The following is a 17153-nucleotide window of genomic DNA, read 5'->3' as shown; positions in this document are numbered from 1 at the left end:
CCCTCTATTGAAGACCCTGGTCGCACTGGGTGCGACTTGGCATTCCATTTGCGTGCCATGCGACTTGCAAATCGCATGTCAAGTCGCACCCTATTGTCCACAATTACAGCGGTCATAAAGTAGTACATGCACTACTTTTGGTGCGGTTTGCATAGACATCTGTGTCAGATGTCTTGCAATTGCACCTGAAATCAGCATGTCCCCCGACTTTAATATCATGCGACTTCACTGTCAGTCGCACGATATCAAAGTCTGGCTTGATGTGACCGGGATGTAAGACTGACGCTTGAGTAAGGATTTAGTGTTTACCTGAGGTCAGACAGGTGCTGCCCTTTAACTTGTTATTAACATGACATCAGGCAGTCGACAGAGCAGTAAATGTCATATCTAAAGTCATCTGTTACCTCTGATTCATATAAGCTCAAGAGAGTTAGGCTAAGACATAGGCAAAGCTCAGAATATTGCAATAATAAGATGTATTTTTTTTAAACTGAGATCAACTGACTATCGTAGCTTATTTCCACTGCGCAGTGGTTTATGAAGCTGCGATGAGGAGTGGAGTTGACATTCTCCATTTCCCATTGTACTTCAGTGGCCGGTTTCTCATTTCATGATTCTCCACCAGCTGTTATGTGAGGAGAAACCAAGGGGAGTATATTCCCTGATTCCACTGTAAAAGTTAGAGCGGGTCATATATTACAGGGGCTGTCGAACAGTGACAGAGGAAGCAGGGGACAATCCGCCTGGTTCTCCCTCACATCGCAGCCATTTCCCTCTTCTCTCCCTGCTAACACTACCATTCATACACCTGGATACACATAAATTTGAGATGGACCATTAATAAATATTTGTGTTTTTATATACTGTATATCAGGATATTTCAGTGATACTTGTAGTCTAGTGTATTTATGGCTATATAAATACAGTCAGAAACAAGTATCACAGAAATGGCTTCATATAAATAAAAACACAATTATTCATGAATGGTCCCTCAACGGATTTTGATTCACTTTTCGTTTTATTTATTTATTTTCCATGAAGCATTTATTGAGATCACAGCAAGAGAAATACAATGTTAAAGTAACGTGACCATGTTTACATAGTAGAGATGACTACATATAGAAATTGTAGTGAGCTTGTACAACAATAACATAATAAGGCCTCTCAACAGCATTCAGTATCCCAATTGGTTTGCCTCTCTTGTTATACTACCAGCTCTGAAATGACCGATCTGGGTAAGAAGGCGGCCTATATAGGACTAAACGGATCATTTTATTTTTTTTTTTTTTAACTGTTATTTTGAGTATTTGAGCCCCTGATCTCGCAAGATCATGGGCTTAAATCTCACTTACATTACACATCCTGGCCATTCACCATGTATTTCACTGACTTCTCTGCTCAATCAGAGAAGAGAAGTGAAGCGTTAAACCAGCTTTGAAGGACCACAATTTCTAAGGAGTGAAAAATATCATTGTTGAAAGCAGTAGTAAACTCCGCTTTTGCAGCAACCGGTGACGTCACTGGCTCATGCGCATTTCACTCTCAATGAATGGCTCACTGGAGTATGCTGTATATTGAGAGCGCTGTTCCGTAACTGTGACTGCTGTGTGCATGCATGGGAGTGATGTCATTGTGGTCTGGCCATTCAAACGGCATACTAGCACATTATGACTTAAACCGCCCAGGGGTCCAAATTTTTTTTAATTGTACTGCTTTAATAAACATACATCTAAATCTTTCAAATGCAAGCTTGCACACTTATAAATATTTTGGTATTTTTAATATATTCATGCAGGAAATGATCAGGACCAAATATATTTTAAGCAATATTTTGATCTTTGAGTAATGTTTTCTACATGAAAAAGAAATTTGAAGGCGTTTCTACTAGCAGTGGCTATATTTATAAGACAATGACTCTGCTGCAATGCAACTGTGGCACATGGTGATACATACTAGATAATGTAAAGTGACAATTGTAGTTATTTTTTACTGTACAGTTCATCTATAATGGAATTTTTTTTCTCTCCCCAGCACATATGGATCCCCGGGGACTGTCTCCTAGACAGATAAAAAGTGATAGTGATGATGATGACCTGCCAAATGTGACTTTAGATAGTGTCAATGAAACTGGGTCTACAGCTCTTTCCATAGCACGCGCAGTACAAGAGTGAGTATCATATTCTCAAACTGTGACAGCAAAGACAAAGCTCTTTTTACACTATTAACAATTAGAAACATAGCACGTATATTGCTTTTAAAATGGATCTGTTTTGCTGGCAAATATTAGATTGGATGTAAACCAAATGACTAAATTCCTATATAAGCTTTCATACAGAAGAGTAGAAAAGTGATGGCACAATTTTTTTTTTTGGGGGGGGGGTGTTCTTTCTTTTTCTTCCTTCCTATTGTGACCCTTCTATGTAGAAGCATGAGAGTCTTACAGTCTGAGGAGTCTGGGTCCAGAATTACACATTTCATATACAGTACAGTCACCTGCTAATGACATGTAAGAATGCAGAGTGACCACACCATGCTTTGCCCAGTGAAACCTGAAACCTTTAGGCCCATGTACACAGGACACTTCTGAATGATGGAAACTGGAAAACGCAGGTTAAAAAACGTCGGTTTAGCTGCGTTTGCATAACGTGTTTATGAGCGTTTATGTGCGTTTAGCGTTTTTTCAAAGATAAGCACAGGAGAACCTCCCAAATGCCCAGAATGCACTGAAAAGTGGTAAATTGTTAACTACAGTTGCAAGAAAAAGTATGTGAACCCCTTGGGATTACGTGGAGTTTTGCATGAATTGGGCATAAAATGTGCTCTGAACGTCATCTAAGTCACAACAATAAAAGAACACAGTCTGCTGAACATAATACTACACAAACATTAGATGTTGCCATGGTTTAATTGCACATAACATGTAAACATTCACAGTGCAGGGAGGAAAAAGTATGTGAGGCCCTAGCTTAATGACTTCACCCAGAGCCAGGAGTGAGCCAACCTTGACTCCAATCAGTGTGATGATATTGGATGTGTTGCTGACAGCTGTCCTGCCCTTAAAAAACACACACCTGTTTTGGGTTTACTGGTTTCAAGAAGCACTGTCTGATGTGAACCATGCCTCGCAGAAAAGAGCTCTCAGAAGACCTACGATCAAGAATTGTTGACTTGCATGAAGCTGGAAAGGGTTACAAACGTATCTCCAAAAGCCTTGATGTTCATGTGTCCACGGTAAGACAGACTGTCTACAAATGGAGAAAGTTTAGCACTGTTGCTACTCTCTCTAGGCGTGGTCGTCCTGTAAAAATTACTGCAAAAGCACAGCGCAGAATGCTGCATGAGGTAAAGAAGAATCCCAGAGTGTCAGCTAAAGACCTACATAAATCTCTGGCACATGCTAACATTTTTGTTGACACATCTACAATAAGGAAAACATTAAACAAGAATGGAGTACATGGGAGGACACCACGGAGGAAGCCATTGCTGTCCAAAAAGAATATTGCAGCACGTTTGAAGTTTGCAAAAGAGCACCTGGATGTTCCACAGCACTACTGGCAAAATATACTGTGGACAGATGAAACCAAGATTGAGTTGTTTGGGAAGAACACACAACACTATGTGTGGAGAAAAAAAGGCACAGCACACGAACATCAAAACCTCATCCCCACTGTAAAACATGGCGGAGGGACCATCATGGTTTGGGCCTGCTTTGCTGCCTCAGGGCCTGGACGGATTGTTATTGATGGGAAAATGAATTCCAGAGTTTATCAAGACATTTTGCAGGAAAACGTACGACCATCTGTCCGCCAACTGAAGCTCCGCAGAGGATGGGTGATGCAACAGGACAATGGCCCAAAGCATACAAGTAATTCAACAAAACAATGGCTGCAACAGCACAGAATACGCCTTCTGGAGTGGCTCAGTCAGAGTCCTGACCTCAACCCGATTGAAATGCTGTGGCATGACCTTAAGAGAGCGATTCACACCAGACATCCCAAGAATAATGCTACACTGAAACAGTTTTGTGAAGAGGAGTGGTCCAAAATTACTCCAGATTGTTGTGCAGGTCTGATCTGCAACTACAGGAAACGTTTAGTTGAGGTTATCGCTGCCAAAGGAGGGTCAACCAGTTATTAAGTCCAAAGGTTCACATACTTTTTCCTCCCTGCACTGTGAATGTTTACATGTTATGTGCAATTAAACCATGGCAACATCTAATGTTTGTGTAGTATTATGTTCAGCAGACTGTGTTCTTCTATTGTTGTGACTTAGATGATGTTCAGAGCACATTTTATGCCCAATTCATGCAAAACTCCACGTAATCCCAAGGGGTTCACATACTTTTTCTTGCAACTGTATTTCAGACTGTTTCAGAGAAATACAGAGAGTAGAAGCAGAGACAGCAGTATGTGTTGAAATTAGCTTAGGTGTGAGTTGCTCATTAACATTTCTTCTGTTTCCAAGGGTGGGAAAGGTGTCTGGTGAAGTGAGTCATTAAGGCCACCTGGCATGGGGTCTTCATGAGGAATTTGAGGTGTGAATGGTCATTATCATATCTTTTGTTTCCAAGGGTGGGAGAGGTCTGAGGTGTGAATTGGTCCTTACAATCTGTGACAAGTTTGGTAGGAACATCCTGTTTTCAGTGTTTTGTCCATCTGAGTACCTTGCAAACACTTTGTATGCATTTTTCATGATGAAAAAAGGCTCTGGACAGCATCGGGAACTGGAAGAGTTAAAAATAAAAATTTCAGACGCAAATGCTTATAACCGCGATTTTCCGCATTTACAAGCGTTTTGCATTTGAAATCCTGATAAAATCGACTGCTGAATGCAAGTTTTCTGCGTTCAAAAAAACGACTGTAAACTCAAATACCTTTAAACGACTGTAAACGAAGATGTGTACATGGACACATAGGAAAACATTACAGTGAGTTCAGGGGCTGCTGAAAAAGCCGCTGAACAGCTCCTAAACGTAAGTTTATCAGCTGCAGTGTACATGAGCCCTTAATCTGTGCTGATTAAGAAGCCAACTCTCCCAGTATTGATAACGTCATTTTAGGTGGACATGAGTAATGAGTCTCCAACTTATTTAACTTTTAGAGACACTCCTTTTGAGGTGTTGTAGCCTGTGATTCCAACCTTTCTTCACAAGGTCATGACCAAGGCATCATTCTCACACATGAATTCCCAATCAATTTGCTTATTCATCATCATAGAAGAGCCATCAGGAATGCACAATTATACCCTCAAAATTAGTAATGGTCTGGAGAAACGAAGTTGACATGTTGGGTATCCATCCAAAACTGATAAACTGAGTGGATTTGTCCTTTAGGCTACATTTACACCTTTCCATGTATCATGTAATGCAATTTTTTTACCATTCATTCCCATGGATAATTTGTTTCATTGGGAACTGCACTAAACATGCACAAGTAGGATTATTTAACACCACATTTTAAAATACAGAAATGTGAATGTAGCTGGAGATGTTTGCAGATTTACTTTCACTTGACATTTTGTTTTATTTTTCTATGTTGGTTTTGCTTGTTTTTTTAAAGTAGTTTTTTGATTCAGTTGACTATTTGCATTCTAGTTGTACTGCAACTAATGTTGAGACAAATGGGATTCAACACAAATTCCAACTTTAGATCACATTAGGGTACTCTGTAATTCAATCTCATGGCTAGATGATAAATGCTGAATAATTAGCAGCCGAGCACAACAGTATCAGAGATAAATGAATCACATTTTATAGTGAATTATTTCTGTAGAATATGGATAGAATTTATAATTGACACGTACAAGTGTGGGCAACATTATATTTGATTGCTAGTTTAGAAAAACATTGCAAACTTAAAATAATTTATTTTACTTTAATTAGAAATGCTTTTCTTTAGTTATGAATTGTCTGTTTAAAGTGCTATTAATGCTAAATCTGAACATGGGCTATATAAAATAACCATGATAGACTTTATATGTTTATGCAGGACTGTTTTTAAACCGTTTTTTCCATTAGCATTAGGTAGCGATACCCACGAAGGGGCTGCTTAAGTTTGTTCACTCCGCCACTCTGCCTCTCAACCCCAAGAACTGTCTCAGCCCCAACTGACACACCTGGCAATAGTGTAAGTGCAAGGACCAATGAAAAGCACACACTTTGTAATAAAACACAGAGATCAGCTTTACTGTAAGACCTCTATGGAAAGTAATAAACAGTAACAACAGGTATACGTTAGGTGAATCAAGAGAACAGCAAATACTGAGACCGAAAGCAATATACCGTATTTTTTGCTCCATAAGCCCAAAAAAGGGGGGAAAATGTCAGTGCGTCTTATGGAGCGAATATAAAGCGGCTGGTCCGGTATTTCCGCCGCCACCATGTCAGAATACCGGGCCGACCCCTCAGCTGTTCTCTGCGGCAGGAACTCACCTGTTCCTCGGTCCAGCGCTATAGTTTTCCCGCGCCGGCTTCTTCCCGCCCCGGCATCTGTGACAGCCGGGTGCCCACTGCGCATGCACGAGAAGCACATGCCAGGTCCCAAAAGACGCCGGGCCATTCACAAAGCGCAGCACTTCTCGTGCATGCGCAGTGGGCACCCGGCTGTCAAAGTCAGGTGTCCACAGTATAGGAAAGAGAACTCCGCGGAAGTGGGAGCGGGTACCTGTCAAATACAGGTACCTGCTCCCCCTCCATCCCTAAAGGTCCGCAGTGTCTGGTCATGCCCTGTACTGTCTGCAGTCTCTGGTCATCCCCTGTGCTGTCTGCAGTCTCTGGTCATCTGTACTGTCTGCAGTCTCTGGTCATCTCCTGTACTGTGTCCACAGTCTCTGGTCATCTCCTGTACTGTGTCCGCAGTCTCTGGTCATCTCCTGTACTGTCTGCAGTCTCTGGTCATCTCCTGTACTGTGTCCGCAGTCTCTGATCATCTCCTGTACTATGTCTGCAGTCTCTGGTCATCTCCTGTACTGTGTCCGCAGTCTCTGGTCATCTCCTGTACTGTGTCCGCAGTCTCTGGTCATCTCCTGTACTGTGTCCGCAGTCTCTGGTCATCTCCTGTACTGTGTCCACAGTCTCTGGTCATCTCCTGTACTGTCTGCAGTCTCTGGTCATCTCCTGTACTGTGTCCGCAGTCTCTGATCATCTCCTGTACTATGTCTGCAGTCTCTGGTCATCTCCTGTACTGTGTCCGCAGTCTCTGGTCATCTCCTGTACTGTGTCCGCAGTCTCTGGTCATCTCCTGTACTGTGTCCGCAGTCTCTGGTCATCTCCTGTACTGTGTCCACAGTCTCTGGTCATCTCCTGTACTGTCTGCAGTCTCTGGTCATCTCCTGTACTGTGTCCGCAATGTCTGGTCACTTCCTGTACTGTGTCCGCAGCCTCTGGTCATCTCCTGTACTGTGTCCGCAGTCTCTGGTCATCCCCTGTACTGTGTCCGCAGTCTCTGGTCATCTCCTGTACTGTGTCCGCAGTCTCTGGTCATCTCCTGTACTGTGTCCGCAGTCTCTGGTCATCCCCTGTACTGTGTCCGCAGTGTCTGGTCACTTCCTGTACTGTGTCCGCAGCCTCTGGTCATCTCCTGCACTGTGTCCGCAGTCTCTGGTCATCCCCTGTACTGTGTCCGCAGTGTCTGGTCACTTCCTGTACTGTGTCCGCAGCCTCTGGTCATCTCCTGCACTGTGTCCGCAGTGTCTGGTCACTTCCTGTACTATGTCTGCAGTCCATTGGTTCAGAATATTTTTTTTCTTGTTTTTCTCCTCTAAAACCTGGGCGCGTCTTATGGTCAAGTGTGTCTTATGGAGCGAAAAATACGGTAGCTCATTTTACACTCAGGCTGCTTTCAGGGGATTCCAACCGTGAATAACCCCAAGAGCAGAGGAAACACTTAAATGGCAACCTCAAAGTGGGTCTAACTCCTCTACATAAATTCGGCTCTTTGATGTCCAAGCAGAAGGAGAGCAGAAGAATGACTCTCTGTTGTGTCAGACGTCTCCCTTCTAACCTCTGACACCACAAGCCTAATAGGCAAACACTGTACCCAACTGATTCTTAATAGCTACTTTCCAAGGTAAAGCTATTCCCTCACACACCATGCAATATAGAGGCCTGAATACGCATGCACGTGCCTGTATGGCACCAGTAACTTTAGTCTCTTGGTAACAGGATGAATCTTGGGATCTTCAGCTAGCCACTTTCGTTGGTGCACTTAAACTCCTATGGTAAAGTATAATTGTAATACCTTGGCAGTATTTGTATAGCAAAGCAAATACTGTGTCTGTTTAGCAGGGCCATCTATACAACCCAGTGCCTGGTGAGTATGGGCGAAGTGTAATGTCTCTGTCTGTGTGCAGTGTTCCTGTCATCTGACAGTGGGAAAAATCCCTCTCACCAGATCCTGTGGCTAAGGCCCAAACGATCGTCCTGGAAATGACAGGCTCCTCTGGTCACCTCACGATGAGCGCTTCACACTGTCGGTGTAGGCACTGTACTGTAGGCCACCTCTCTGTTTGGAGTTTCCCCTGACTGATGCAGATCACTAAGCATGCAGTGAACTGACCATAAGCACTTCTTTGCCACATGCAGACTGCCTCCTTGCCACATGCAGACTGCCTCCCCTCAGGAAAAGCAAGATGGAGTCCTTCACTCTGCTCTCACTAAGCATGATGGCCTTTGTAGTTCTATTCCTATAAAAGCCTATCAGGCCGTTTCTGTTCAAGACTGCATATTCCACAATGCTTTGCAGCTGCACCTCCTGCTTGAGAAAATCACTGTTATTGGCTCCTTTAATGGCTCTTCTGATTGTCTCTCTCTCTATTACAGTCTGAGAGGAGAAGGGGGGGGGACTGAAATCCCTCACTGCCTTGTGTGTGTCCAGTGCAAGGGTGAGATTTCAGAGGAGATGCAAGTCAGCAGGTTACAGCAGTCACAGATAGGATTAATTTCCTCTGCTACAATTATACATTTTTTTAATAAAAAATACACAGTTCATAAAAATTCCATAGGTACACCATAACAGAATTAGAAAACATTTAATCTTCCCCACTGACCGTGATCAGCACCTTCACCAAACAGTACACAGAGCAGTTTTCCAACTAATAAGATCTACAAAATACAAGGTTGGGCTACCCTTATGTAAAGTGATAATCAGGGAAGCCATCAGAGTTGGGCTCTTAGGCAGGTGATCTTTCCTCATTTGGGACCAAGTTCAGTTCAGTGGCACCAATCAAAGTGTAAATGTCGGGACAAAAACAGACCTCCCATAATGTAACCCATAAACAATTTATTGTAATAAAAATATTTAAAAAATGCATATATGCTCCAGAAGTTTGAGTTCCAATTCAGCATCATGCCTGCTTGCTTCTCCCAGTGTGTTTCGGCTAGTAAGCAGTCATCAGGGGCCCCTTGATGATTGATTCCTAACACTACTACAGAGTATCTATAGGACATTTATGAACTGTATACTGCACCACGTTTTATTTATATAATGAAAATGACATACATTTTTAAAACAGCCCTTCAAAAATATATAAACTATCACAATTATTCTATATAGCCTATGCACAGATTCAGCATTAATAGCATTTTATAGAGAGGATGTGTATACCAGTCTTATGTGGGCTGCTTGGTGCTTTTCATTTGAGGAAGAGTGGACAAGTTTTAGTTTTGTTATACTATTGACTTATTAAAAATCTATATTCTACAAAGAAACATTTGTGATAGGGTAACCAGAGCACAGTGTGTTATCTAAAGAGATGGCACAACAGATTTGCTTGATAAACAACTTGCATTCAGCTGTTTTAAAGTGGAACTTCAGTGAGCAAATTAAGTCCTGATAGATCACTTCATGCTGGCTTCTTTTGCAGGTATAGCCATGTAAAAAATTTAAAATAAGTGCCTATACTGTTTACAATCCAGTAATTCAGTCTCACCCTACTCTGCACATGCTCAGTTGCTTTCTATTCTTCGCACTGTGGCTAAAATCAGAGCCACTTGAAGCCAATGCTGACCGCTTTAACATATTACTGAACAAAGCAGCAGGAATGACTCAGACTGTGTTGAGGAAACACAGATTAGGGAGGGAAAAAAGAAATGCAGGAGAGGTGACAAGACAAACTCTGTTGCCAGGGAGATACAAAATGGTTAAACTTACAAGAATAATGTCTTTTCTCCCTGATATTCTGTCATTTCTACCTCATGGGCAGACCTGTGAACTTCAGCTCTGTAAAGTTTCTGTCCAGCCTTCCTCTCTAGCGAATTCAAGACTTACAATCAAGGCTGGAAATGTACATATTTTAATTACAGAAAGTGACATCTATTTTTTGAGACCAGGGAGAGGGGGAGCGTTTCCAATAAGGAAGTGATTGCTCTGAAATACAAGTAGTCTAATCTATGTATATCAAGTGTTTAGCTGTCTGCCTGGAAAAAAAAATTATTTCAAATGTATTTCTCAATGGTAACAAAGGATATAAAACCACTTTGTGTGTGCTCCTGACTCCTCCCCCCTTCTGAGTGCCCCCATAACAAACCATTTGCTATTGTCACTCTTGCGGGTCTGCTTCCAAGCCTTACTCCATGTCCATTGACACACAGAGAACAGCTCTGCCCTGCCCCACTTGCTCTTTCCTTAGTGGCTGTGATTGACAGCAGCAGGAGCCAATGACTCCCACTGCTGCCTTGAACTCCAGTAAGGAGAGAGAGAGCCAAGAGCGCAGCTGCTCTCTGGGCTGGACTGCTGGATTGAAATCAAGCTCAGATAAGTATAAGGGGGGGGGGGGGTACAGGGGGAGCTGAACACAGAAGGTTTTTCACCTTGATGCAGTGATTGCAATAAGGTAAAAAAAGACTTCTCCCTTTAGAACCACTTGAACTTGAATCCTCATTTGCAAGCTAACATTCTGAGTCTTTTCAGCAGCCCTCCAGTGCATTCTATGCAGTTCAGAATTTTGTAGAGCAATGAGCCGTAATGGCTGTATATCTTTTTGGTAATATATGCCTTGTGAAGAACAGAATGCAGAACAGTATTACAAAACCTTGTCTTCCCTGCTCTCTGTTGTGTTTCGCTTGTTATCAGTCATCTTGACAATAGGAAAGGGCAGTAAAAACACCTCATCATTCCCAGGAGTCAGAAGGCTTCTAATTTGCATGTTATCAACTGTTGCAGTGCTTGGCAGACAAAAAATTGATATGTATTTATGTTCAACAGATTTGAACAGATCGTTCATTGCACTCTGTACAGGTTATCATTTAGATCAGTGTTCTTTAATATACATTTCTCATTAAACTACTGAGCTGTAATAGGAGATGCAGAGCGATATGTACATAACTATATTGAAAACTGGAGGTAAAATAATAAGATCTACAGGCTTGTTCAGGCTGTGCAAATGGCATGAATGTTTGGTAATTCAGTATGCCATAACAAGCAAGCATCTGTGTAATGGGATGTGATGAATGAAAACGTGATTGGTTGCTGTAAAATCCTGCACTTTTCTAATGGCGCGTTGCCATTCTGAGTAGGCCTGCAGATTTGATGTCTTTTTTTGTAAACAAATACAATAGCTGCAATTGGGTTGGTGGCTTTGGGAAACGAATTACAGAGGACATTTATCAATTCTTTTGCACAACAAGGCAGTTCTGAACAACAGCAATGAGGCCACATTATGAGATTGATTCATTTCATCTTCATTAACATGATTGTAAAGCTTCCCCTTTTTTTATTAAAATAACAAACATGTCATACTTGCCTGCTCTGTGCAATGATATTGCACAGAGAAGCCCTGATCCTCCTCTTTTCAGGTCCCCATGGCTCCTCCCTCCACTAAGTGCCCACCATAGGAAGCAGCTTCCTATGGAGGCACTCATGCAAGCTTGCTTCTGAGCCGTGCAGTTTGTGTCAATTCAGACACACAGCCCAGCTCAGCCCCACCTCCCGCTTTCTGCTCACTGGTTTTTACTGACAGCAGCAGGAACCGATGGCTTCCACCGCTCTCAGTCAAGCCTGTAAGAGCTGGGAGAGGGGAGGGGAATTGCTGCAGATGTGTACAGAGCTGGATTGCGATCAAGCTCAGGTAAGTATTCATGGGGGCTGCAGGGGGAGCTGCACTGCACCGACCTTAATGCAGAGAATGTATTAAAGCAGAGTTGCAGATGAATTAAAAATAAAAGTCAGCAGCTACAAAAACTGTAACTGCTGACTTTTAAAATACAGTCACTTACCTGTCCCTCGGTCCAGCGGTGTCCTCATCACCGCTGGTTTCACTGGCCGTCTTAACTCCCCAGCGCTAGCATCTTCAGTGTGGGCACCCGGCTGTGACAGCTTGCGGCTTCACAGCCGGGTGCCCACTGCGCATGTGTGAGTAGTGCTGTGCTTTGTGAATGGTCCCGTAGTCTTCTGGGACATGTCACGTGTCCCAGAAGACTACAGGGAGGGAGGGAGGAAGACAACTTCAGCTTCCGATCGGCTTAAGCGATCGCACTAGAAGTGGGAGTGGGTACCTGTCAAATTCGGGTACCTGCTCCCCAAAGGTGCCAATCCCTAATGGGGAGCTGGGGAAAAAGGCTTAAAGTGGAACTTCCCCTTTTGGGTGGAGCCCTGCTTTAAGGTGAAAAACATTTTTCCTTTACAACCACTTTAATTTCCTGACTATGCTCCTCCTAAAGTGGTTGTAAAGGCCTTTTTTTCATCTTAATCCACTTTTTGCATTACAGATGAAAAAAGATTTTAGGTGCAGCTCCCCCCTGCGCTCCCTCTTCCGCCAAATACTTACCTGAGCCCAAGCTCGATCAAGCACTGCTCCTGAGAGCAGCGGTGCTGCTTTCTCTTTCCCACCTCACTGACCACAGTGAGAGCAGTGGAAGGCTCTGGCTGCTATCAATCAAATCCAACGACGAGGGAGTAGGGGGCGAGGCTGAGCCACACTGTGTGCGTCAGTAGATTGAGCCTTGCATGAGTGCACCCTAGCCGGTGGCTTGCTGGGGGGGGGGGGGGGGGTACCCGAAAGACAGTAGGAGCCAGAAATGCCAGGGACACTAGAAGAAGAGAATCTGGTCTACTCTTTGCAAAACCTTTGTACAGAGCAGGTAAGTATAACATGCTTGTTATTTAAAAAAAAAAGAAGTTCCTTTACAATCACTTTAACTAGCACTGCCACAGAATGAAACTGTCCCTGGACCACTTGCCTCATCCTTCTTGCTAAATCTGTTGCAGACCTATATACATTTGTCTCAGTTTGTTGCCCAGGATTCCAGGTGAAAGGGTCATAAATACACAGAAAATGTGCTGCATGTATTTTGCTAAAAAGGAAGCAGCCTAACTATCAATAATTTGCTTAATAAATGTCCCCCATTCTGTTTTTGCTTAATTTATATACATAAAAAACATACAATGTTGTTGTATGCGGCTATGGTCAACGGAATGAAAAAGCCTACATCGGATGGATTACTCAGTAAGGATGTGCAAGACAAATGAGATGGTTTTGGGGCTGTCGCTGAGCAACACAGAGTTTCAGCTCCCTCCAAAGATGTTATGTTGGATTTAGGTCTGGAGACTGGCTAGGCCACTCCAGAACCTTGATATGCTTCTTACAGAGCCACTCCTTGATTATCCTGGCTGTGTGCTTCAGGTCGTTGTCATGTTGGAAGACCCAGCCACGACCCATCTTCAATGTTCTGACTGAGGGAAGAAGGTTGTTGCTCAAAATCTCACAATAAATGGCCCCATTCATCCTCTCCTTAATACAGTGCAGTCGTCCTGTCCCCTTCGCAGAAAAGCACCCCCAAAGCATGATGTTACCACCCCCATGCTTCACAGTAGGGATGGTGTTCCTGGGATGCAACTCATCCTTCTTTTTCCTCCAAACACGACGAGTGAAGTTTAGACCAAAAAGTTCTACTTTGGTCTCATCTGACCACATGACTTTCTCCCTTGCCTCCTCTGGATCATCCAGATGGTTATTGGCAAACTTCAGATGGGCCTGGACATGTGATGACTTGAGCAGGGGAACCTTCCGTGCAATGCATGATTTGAAACCATGACGGCGTAGTGTTCTACCGACAGTGACCTTTGAAACTGTGGTCCCAGCTCTCCTCATGTCATTGACCAGCTCCTCCCTTGTAGTTCTGGGCTGATTCCTCACCTTTCTTATCATCAGTGATACCCCACGAGGTGAGATCTTGCATGGAGCCCCAGTCCGAGGGAGGCTGACAGTCATCTTTAGCCTCTTCCATTTTCTAACAATTGCTCCAACAGTTGATCTATTTTCACAAGGCTGCTTGGCAGTTGCCCCGTAGCCCTTTCCAGCCTTGTGGAGGTCCACAATTTTGTCTCTGGTGTCTTTTGACAGCTCTTTGGTCTTGCCCATGGTAGTACTTGGCGTCTGACTGACTGTAGGGTGGACAGGTGTCTTTAAAGAGCTCAGACAGGTGCTAATTAGTTAGAATAATGAGTGGAGTAGAGGTGGACTTTTTAAAGGTACAGTAACAGGTCTTTGAGAGCCAGAATTCTTGCTGTTTCTTAGGTGTTAAAATACTTATGTTCAGCAGTGCAAGACAAATAATTTCTTTAAAAATCATACAATGTGATTTCCTGAAATTTTTTTAAAATTCTGTTTCTCAGAGTGGGAATGCACCTACAATGTGAATTTCAGACCCCTCCATGATTTCTAAGTGGGAGAACTTGCAAAATCGCAGGGTGTTCAAATACTTCTGTTCCTCACTGTACATTTACCAGCACATAATACAAATTAATATTCCAAAGAACATTAAAGTTGAAGTTTAGGTATGGAAATACTGATAGATTAGGCTGGAAATTTTAGGTAGTGCTGCTTCAGTGATTGCTTCCAGGTCCTGTATTGAGTGGCTTCCCTGCTGCTTACAGACCACAAGGGATCACTTGCTCGGCCATTCAGAGAACACTTTGCATGTTGAATACAAAGGGATTGGACGGGTGGAGATTGTGACACTGCCTTCCTGCCCCACCTCTCCACGATATCCAATCAGAGAATGCTTTACATACACTGAGAAATTGCAAAGTGTTTCCTGAATGGCACCAGCTCTTAGAGAGTGACCTCCTATACTCACTTTGCAGCAGTGCAGACACTTGGCATGGGACCACTGAATGTAGTGGAGATCACTGTAGTTGTAGTGCCTACAAATGTAACTTTGTAAAAATTGGCATATCTAAACTTCACTCTTCAACGCGGAACTGTGACCCTGTGTAAAAATTCTAGAACATATGAAAAGTTTGTGTCTGCCTGTGTCTCGGGTGGAAAACATCCTTTCACTTACTTTTCCAGTGACAGGTGCACCCCAACAGTGATTGGATATCTTTCCAACGAGGACACAGACAGCAGTAAAAGCCTGAGGGAGGATTTAAAGGTTAGGTTCACCTTTCTGAAATAAATAAATAAATTCACATATTTTGTAAGTTAAAAAAATTAGCATTTTGATTTTTTTTTAGAAGCCTGTAAAGCACTGTACCTGCAATCTGCAGATTGTGGGTGCGATCTCTGGCTCCTGCAGACTTTCAGTGTAGCTGTTTTTCTGTACCTTGTACGGGCAGGCAGTTATACAGCAACAGGAAGAATCAATGAAGTACCAAGGGTGTTCAACAGCACCCCGGTAGTTCATTGAGAAATACAAGCAGTCAGCCGCAAAGGCAGTCAAAACTTGTAAATCATTCATTCACATGGCTGAGCTAATTTCAAATTGTGACAGTGGGAGCGGGGAGAAGATCCTGGGCCCGCTGTCACAGAGAATGGGAGGAATCAGGGAAAGGCTGCAGGAGTGAAACATGTTACATGTTCCACCCTAAAATAGGTTGAACATGTAACACGTTCCCAAAGGTGAACTTATTCTTTAAACCTTCTCCACTCTAAAAAATGTTGAGTGATCCATGAGGAAGTCGTGACCCATGAAGAAGTACGGGAAGTCTTCCAAATGGGGAGACCAACAGCATTAAAACAGAGGGTCTGTTCCTTCTTCACTGTTTTTAAAAATATGTTTAAGCTGTAGTTTTGCTATATTACCACATGGTTGATAGGAAATGATTATTTGGCATGTTATGGTAAGAATACACTGTTTATTGGGGTATACTGTTAACCTGGAGTTTGCTATTCTTGCGTTCTAGCTCCGTCTCACCATTCAGCATTGAAAGCACAAGACGCCAACGCAGGTCAGAATCTCCAGACTCTAGAAGAAGACGGATACACAGGTGTGACTTTGAAGGATGTAACAAGGTCTATACAAAGAGTTCCCACCTGAAGGCACATAGAAGAACCCATACAGGTAGACTACAGCCTTCAACTTTTTTAATGCAACTGAAACAATATAGCACCTAATGCATCTCTTCTATTTGTTGCAATTAACAGAAATTATTAATTCTACCACAGTAAAGACTTAATTTTTTTAGGAATTAAAGTCCAGCTACTTTACAATGAAATTATTTTGCCTACCACCCCTCCCTTCCACTCCTTGCTCTCTTAAAAAAAACCCTCTAAATCCCTTATTTTCACACATTTTAAGCCATGGCTGTGATCATTCAGAGCCAGGTCCTTCTACTCTCTGTTGATTTCCTGGAGAGCTCCTTCTCTGTGTCCACATCCCTCTCTGTGAGATGTGGACAATTCTCAATAGGCAGCCAGTAGACGGGTCTTCTTAGGATCCAAAAGAGGTCTGACGTTGAACTGAGATGTGTCAAGGGGACTGGCTGGTGAGAATTAAAGTAGATTAGTGGACCCTGCAGGTGGAAATGGTGTCAGTGAAGAACCTGGATGGGGGAACTCAGGAGAGTATAACTGGCTTTACCAGATAAGCAAAAGCATAACACCTGACAGAATGGGTTCGAGGGGAATGGGAGGGATGGGCAATAAATAGATGTTGTCAGGAGTTGGGCTTTAAAGAACAGTCTAGTATTTTCTATTGTATATGGAGCAAGTGGGAGAGTGCAGTAGTGATGGTAGAATGGTGGCATTCCAGATTGGTGATTTTGTTGGACTTTCTTTGCCAAGATTTGGCTGCTGCATAGTAATGGCAAAACTGAAAGTTGAAGTTAGTGCTTTAAAGACGATTCCAGGCAACAAGTGAAACCAATTAGTGAACTACTAATGCTATTCTGGAACAGAATGTCAACTTATTTTACCCTAATCTGAGTTCTTTCCAA

At 42.9% G+C, this 17153-nt stretch overlaps 1 protein-coding gene across 1 annotated transcript in view; it reads left to right on the top strand.

Annotated features, from left to right (window-relative positions):
- KLF12 (KLF transcription factor 12) overlaps positions 1 to 17153 on the top strand; it is a 122172-nt gene that overhangs the window by 61443 nt on the left and 43576 nt on the right. The window contains exons 3-4 of the mRNA XM_089680367.1: positions 2032 to 2167; positions 16122 to 16279. Coding sequence (XP_089536493.1) covers positions 2032 to 2167; positions 16122 to 16279 — 294 coding nt within the window. The remainder of the gene's footprint in view (positions 1 to 2031; positions 2168 to 16121; positions 16280 to 17153) is intronic.

The sequence above is a fragment of the Staurois parvus genome, unplaced genomic scaffold (assembly GCF_062004578.1).
Source record: "Staurois parvus isolate SC_StPar_1 unplaced genomic scaffold, SC_StPar_1.0 ptg000243l, whole genome shotgun sequence".
Classification (NCBI taxonomy): domain Eukaryota; kingdom Metazoa; phylum Chordata; class Amphibia; order Anura; family Ranidae; genus Staurois; species Staurois parvus.
Note: the sequence above shows the minus strand (reverse complement) of the source record. Positions and strands in the feature narration are given on the sequence as shown.